Source organism: Rhipicephalus sanguineus, chromosome 3 (assembly GCF_013339695.2).
Source record: "Rhipicephalus sanguineus isolate Rsan-2018 chromosome 3, BIME_Rsan_1.4, whole genome shotgun sequence".
NCBI lineage: Eukaryota > Metazoa > Arthropoda > Arachnida > Ixodida > Ixodidae > Rhipicephalus > Rhipicephalus sanguineus.
Window position 1 is genome coordinate 154,530,005 of NC_051178.1, and position 6,502 is coordinate 154,536,506.

The window sequence follows — 6,502 nt, forward strand, 5'->3', positions numbered from 1 at the left end:
TGACGACACCTGAAGTTTTCTGTCGAGATGTGTCTGGTGTCTGGTACGCGAAGGCAGTGCAGACGAATCCTTGAAATCTTACAAAAACTAACTAGGGGCAGTTTATCACGAGTTCTAAAAATAAAATGCCTAAAAATGGATGTTTTTAAGCGCCAAAATAGAAAATGAGGCCAATCTTCTTTATGTCTCGCAGATAAGCCGCACTCGGTTATTAGACGACAGTGCAAGTATCGTGCAAGCGAGCGCAAGAAGTTGGTTTCGGTTTCTATTCCGGAAGTTTGCGCGTAACATATGCTCATTCTCCTACGACAGTTCCGTTGACACATCATATATAAGCGTCCGCACAGCTCAAATTTTCCGCAGATTGCATCAGCTCGTCGCACGTTACGTCGCTGATCGTCTCTGTTGTAAGAAACTTGTTCTTTGTATATCTTTTCGCATGTCTTGCTCACTGTTCTGATTCTGAACTCACTGTTCGTCATCACACCTGTCGGCGCATGGCTTGTTTTGACAAGCGGCGCGATCTGATTTGTTTCGGCTGACTTCTCGCATTGTTTGTGTTGCAGTTTTCCTCGTCGTTCGCGCACCAGGAAAACAAATATGCCGGAGGCCATTACCGAGGCACCGCCCCGTCAAGGCGTGCAGTCCAACTTTGTAAATCGACTCAGCGAACTGCCCGCCGTCACGAGCCTGTGGGAAACGGCAGCGCAGTCGTACGCTCGGGCCAAAGCGAACCCGGGCCTGCTAGCGTACGCTATTGGCACTGCCGAGAAATCGGCGGCGATGGCACTCGCCACTAGCAAGCCCGTGGTCGACAAGTTCGCGACGCCGATCAGTATCGTCGACGGCTTGGCCTGCAAGGGGCTCGACAAGCTCGAAGAAGTCTACCCCGACGTCAAGAAGAAGGCGCACGATCAGATAGTAACCGACGCCGTCCAGTACGGGCTCAAGAAGTACGACGACGTCAAGGATTACGGCATGTCTAAGGTAACTGTCGTCAAGGGGGTGGGTCACCTTGCGCCTGTACCGGTATTCGCGCCTATCGTGTTTCGATCTGCGTCACGCAGTCGGGGTGTGTAATCGGCCGATCCTTTAGAGCTTTGGCTATCGTCCACGGACACCTCAAACGTAGCGTTTGCTTTACGGAACGAAGTAACTTTCGTTTATACTTAACGGCCACATTACCGGATATTGATAACGCGATTTTCCCTTAGATTTAAGCTGCTTGCGTTGCAAAGTATCTATCTACGATCGCCTGGAAAGTAGCTAGAATAAGCGAACAAGATGTTCTTAGTAAAACGGCCGTTGTGCTAAAGTTCACATGAGATTTCTGAAGTTTCCCGTTCACTTTTAAGATTGGCATCTCATAATGTCACGCAATTTTGTTTTAAAGTGATGCAAGTTCTCCACTGTGACTCGAGCTTCAGCAATATTTGCAGTTTCGAAGTAAGTAGGCTATATATGAGCTGTTTCTTTTTAATGGGTGCACGTGAAGCCGCTGAAGTCGCAATCAGATTTCAGAAGCCACCCTGTTGCATATTATATGGCCTCAGGCTATGGGCAGTGGGGTGGGGGTTGGGGGGGGGGGGGGTCGGATCTTCGAAAGCACATTTTTCAGCAAGGTATGGTGGTAAAGCGAGATTGAAACTGCATTTGAGGATTGAGATATCTTGTAGTTATTTGTAGCATGCAGTGCACAGCTTGTGTACGATGAAGTTAAATTGAAGACAGGATATCGTGCCGTTGTTGAGGAAGTGCCACTTTTATCGGCTCGGCACATCCTGTTTCTAATCCGACAGTGCGGGGCTGCAGCAGAATGATGAAATGCCGCAGTTATCACCACTTGACCGTTGGCCTTTGTACCTGCCGTACTGATGAGTTGAATACCTCTGCGACTGCAGATCAATGACATCAAGAGTGTGTCTGCCGGAACAGTGCACATGGTGGCGCATCCTGTGGAGACTATCTCGCAGTGCCAGAGTCAAATCTTGGGCTATGCCAAGCAAGCTCTTGCTGCTACTGAAGCTACATTGGACCAGGTATGCTGGCTATTTACATTTCTGTAGAAAATCCTCTGGTGGTGCTTTCCTTGCTGTGTAATGAAGCGAAAAAGACAACGTTGGTTGGTTGTTATGCTGGAGTGTCTCATCCGGTTTAATTGTAGGGGAGAAAATTGTTATGAAACTTAATATATGTAGAAATTAAAAGCACTGTTTTTATGAGGGTGCCTAGGTTAAGCCTGTTGCCTTGCTCCTTGCCAGATATAGTCCAGTCGTAAATGTCTCTCAGGTAGGCAGTCGGTGATTGTTTTACAGTAATTCTTTTTCTTGGTAATGGGCAAGCCAGCATGCCATGTACTTGGCAACATGTACATTTGCACCCAATATGAGTTGCAACATGTCCGTGCTCACAGTGGTGCCAACACTGCAAAGCGGCGCCGACATAGCAAAAATTAGAGAAGTATACAATGTTTCAGTTACTGGTATTCTCTACATCAATTTAACATTTGCTGTTGTCACCATTAAGGCTTGGGGCCCCTTCAACAATGGCAACCATGTTGCAACTCTCATTGAGCGTGTCTGTACCTATAGTTTGGGTGCCACTACTTATTGCTTCCAGAATTAAATTTCACCACCAGAATACGCTCAGTTTATGGTTTAAGCAAAGTATGCTATGGTGTTACTCTTGGCAGATTAACTTTGGTGTTTGAAAAGGTTGTTGGTAATCATAGTTGACAAACATGGAAATCTAATAGAAAAGATCTGAGCAAAATGGCTACAAGAACTTTTAAGCTTCATGCACAGTGCTGCTCGTATGTATTATTCTGTGCTCTAGATGCACTTGGGGCAATCTTTAGCCGGCACTTTCTGTTATCTAAAGTAGGCTAAACACTGCACATTACTATCTCAGTTTCATACGCAAACACATTTGCCACTTTACGCATTCCTTTGTGGACAGAAAATAAGATGGAAGCAAAGCAAGAACCAGGCCATCAACCAGTGCTCTATCGAGTTCAATTTGACCACTTGAACATGCTTGGCAAGTTTTTCATTGGTTGACGTTGCAGTTTTTCCTTAGAGTTCTGGAGATAGCTTGCACTCGCTAAATGATCTTTGTTGTTAGCACCTTTCAATCCACTGCATGCCATTTTGAACATTGTTTCTGGTGTGTATCAACCAACCCAGATACATATGGATATCCCTTGCACCACTGTTGGATTCCACAGCTATATGCCCTTTACATCTGAAAGAGCCATACAATTCATTTCTGTGTGCCAAGTTCACGGGCAGGTCTTGGTCCATAGCGACAAAAGTCGAGTGCGATAAGAAGTGCCCATTCTTTTCAGCACATTGCATCCCTTGGAATCGACATGAAGAAAGAAGGCAACGAGACTGTGCCTCCGGAAGAGGTGGCTCTGCTTACTCGACTGGACAGCATCTCCCGCAAGGCATCGACATGCGCCTCGCGACATGCTGCCCTGCAGCTGAGTGTGCTGCAGCGCTATGCGGGTGACTCCATCACCCGCTTCCAGGTGGCTCTGCAGCTAATCCAGACTATGAAGCAGAATCTGGCTGCTAGCACCAACCAGTCATTCCAGGAGACCCTGGCACGCATGAGCCTCCAGTCTTCCTGGCTCCAGGGACTGCTGAGCGAGCCCACTGATGAAGCTCAGGAGAAGGTGGGTGTGGCATAAAATGGAAACTGCTGGTTTAGCGTGTTTTCTTCGAGCAGTGCGTGTTCAACAATGTAATGAAGGGCGACACATGAGCCAAGCGGACAACACTCAGTGCTATCCAAATCTGTCCAGAGCACTTGGTCATTCATATTGAAGTTCAATACAATGAGCTCTTTTTCACTGGGAGTCATGGGCTGCATGCAGGATGTCAATTACAAATGTGATAATTACTAATTAGCAAATTGCAATACCGATAGTGGTGTCCATATGTTTGCTACTTTGTCACTTTCTCACAACTGATCGATGTAAAGGCAATGCTTTGAACAGCCTGGAGACCAGATCCATTGCTCTGTCTTCACAATATTTGCTGAAGTTGTTCCTTTAATGCAATTTTCTTGCATGAACGGCTCCAACCAACGTGTCATCTTCAAAGGACATCTGTTATCATCTGACGACGAGTTTTTAATCTGGCTTTACCCAGCTTTTGTTTACATAGTTCTTTATGGGTTGTGTGGAGTGGAACATAGTTTGAAGCACAATAAGATATGGTTCTGTGCCACCACGTAAATGTGTGCATATGTGTGCTTAAGAACAGTGTTAGTTACAGTGTAAATATATACTTCTCCCCGTAACATTATCTTAACTGTGCTTTTCTGGGTGCAGAATGTACAGGCCATGGTGCTCGCTGTCGCTCGAAGTGCACTTGGTACGGCCACTCGTGCCCTGGAGCAGCCCGCAGTCCTTGTTCGAGGCATGTCCTCCCAGTTGCAGGAGTCCTACAGTCGGCTTCTCAACTCGACATCAGACATGCTGCAGACCTTGACGGGCGTTTCCAACATCAGCGAGCTGACTGCAGTAACTCTCAACAACCTTCACCTGCAGTCCATCCGGCTCGAGTACTCGATCCGCCTGTTCACACACCAGGCACTGGAGTGGCTGGTGAGGCTTCCCGATTGAAACTTGTCCCTGTTAATCGTCCAAACATGCTGTATAGCACCTGGTGCAAGCACACGCATCAGTGCTGCTCACTTTTATATACGTTGTGCTGATTACCTGCCATGGTGGTCTAGTGGTTATGGTGCTAAACTGCTGATGTCAACTTCCCTTCTGTCCATCTCGAAACCTTCCTAGCTACTATATGTAGAACCTGTGAGCCCCAAGTGTTTGCATGTAGTCGGTGAGTGTAGAGTGGGAAGAACATATTGCTCTGAAATCCATGGGATCTGCTTTGTGAATGCATGGTGACCCGGATATTGCATATCTGGGTTCAAAATCAATGTGTGAAGGCACGCTGCATTTTTTGGGGGGATTTTTAATGCTTTGAAATTTGGTTCTGAAAAATTGCCCAGATACTTATTACCTGCAAATAAAAAAAGCATTACATTGAATCTTTTTGCAACACTTTACAAACATAAGGTGTCTGCTTGCACAAATGTGGCTATAAGCAAAGTTCTTATCTTTCCTTTGCCTGTTTACAGACCGCACTTCCTGTGGTGGAGCGCCTGTTGCCGACCCCCACCGAGATGACTTCTTTTGGCTCTGACTCGACGAGAACCGTTGAATCGTCTGAGGAAGAGTCCTCTGCGGATGAATCCCTGTAGTTTCACTTTTGCCTGTGTTTATATACGTATTGAACAAAGCTTTTCTACGAGGGTGCACACTTGGCATTTATGGATTTAGATGTACCTTTTGAGTGTACCCACAGAGAGAACCCAATTTTGTTGGTGAGCTTGCCGACACATTCCATATGTATACTGTTACTTAAATAAAGGTTTTTGCTTGGCAAGTTATTTGAACGGCTCCTTTGGGGGGGGGGGGGGGGGGGGCATGCAATCCAACGTAGCTGTTCACACAATACGTATATACATTTCTGGACCGTGCTGTATTGTTTATCTAAAAGTAAAATCCATAAAAATTTTTGAAAAGACTACACAGCAAACATGTGTTGTCAAACAAAAGAAATTTCACACCCAAGGGCCTGGACAGCTTGTACGTAATATGTCCACAGGGATGCCTAATCATCCATGATTGCAGGTTAGTGCTAATGTCTGGCAACTACACATCAGTCAGTGCTCGACATAGGTTAATTGTACAGAGCAGGGTACTTTTAAGATAGGGTAACTGAACACATCTGCATTTTCAAGGCCCATGCTTTCCTGATCTGGAGAGAAAAAAATAAAACGAATAGTCTGTGTTTTCTATGACGTCTAGGTCGCCTTATTGGTCTTGGCCTTGCGTTGCTGCTTATCTTTAGCCATGCCAATTATTTTCTCCGACTGCCAGAGCCAGCCATTCTCTTTTAGGTGCAGTTATTGCAAGAGAACAGCACCTTTCAATGCTGCATAGTGATTGTGTACAACAGGGGAGTGCTCGAAACGAGCTTCGAAAAGTGAAGCCCAAACAGGGTCAATCAGCTTGTGGTGCTGCAATCGGTAGTCTGCAATGTGTAGTCGTTTAAGAGTTGCGCGCAGATCCGCCAAAGAGGTGGAATGCCCACTTCCCACTCAAAAGGCCCGGGTTCGAATCGCACCTGTAGATGGTGGGTTTTCATTCTTAGCGTAACCTTTTCTAACTGTATTGGTTTTCCTTTGTTTCTTAAAACTAGCTTCAGTTGCTACGTGTTCGTTCAAAAAGTAACGCAAAATGTGAAGTAAAATAGAAGAAATATGACAGTGAGCGCAGTTATTTGCAGCGCCACTGCCCGCAATTCAACAAAACCGCAAAGTATGGCCTCCGAGATTTTTGCGAATACGAGACTCTAAACGAGATTTCACGTTTTAAGTCACTTTTAGTAGCAATACGTAGCAACAGAAGCTAGCTTTAACA

The 6,502-nt window shown here is 45.8% G+C and overlaps 1 protein-coding gene across 1 annotated transcript; it reads left to right on the plus strand.

Annotated features, from left to right (window-relative positions):
* Positions 1–303: 303 nt before the first annotated feature.
* Positions 304–5,462, plus strand: LOC119387502 (perilipin-2). The gene is made up of 6 exons (XM_037654907.2): positions 304–407; positions 567–987; positions 1,902–2,039; positions 3,347–3,679; positions 4,340–4,615; positions 5,155–5,462. Exons 2-6 carry the CDS (start codon positions 601–603, stop codon positions 5,275–5,277), a joined length of 1,257 nt encoding a protein of 418 aa, XP_037510835.1. The 5' UTR covers positions 304–407; positions 567–600; the 3' UTR covers positions 5,278–5,462.
* Positions 5,463–6,502: the final 1,040 nt, after the last annotated feature.

Excerpts from the sequence above, each read along its gene's own strand:
- LOC119387502 (XM_037654907.2), top strand. The coding sequence starts at position 601 with ATGCCGGAGGCCATTACCGAGGCACCGCCCCGTCAAGGCGTGCAGTCC. Across the intron at positions 988-1,901 it reads AGGATTACGGCATGTCTAAG|ATCAATGACATCAAGAGTGT; the intron begins GTAACTGTCGTC and ends CTGCGACTGCAG. Across the intron at positions 2,040-3,346 it reads CTGAAGCTACATTGGACCAG|CACATTGCATCCCTTGGAAT; the intron begins GTATGCTGGCTA and ends CATTCTTTTCAG.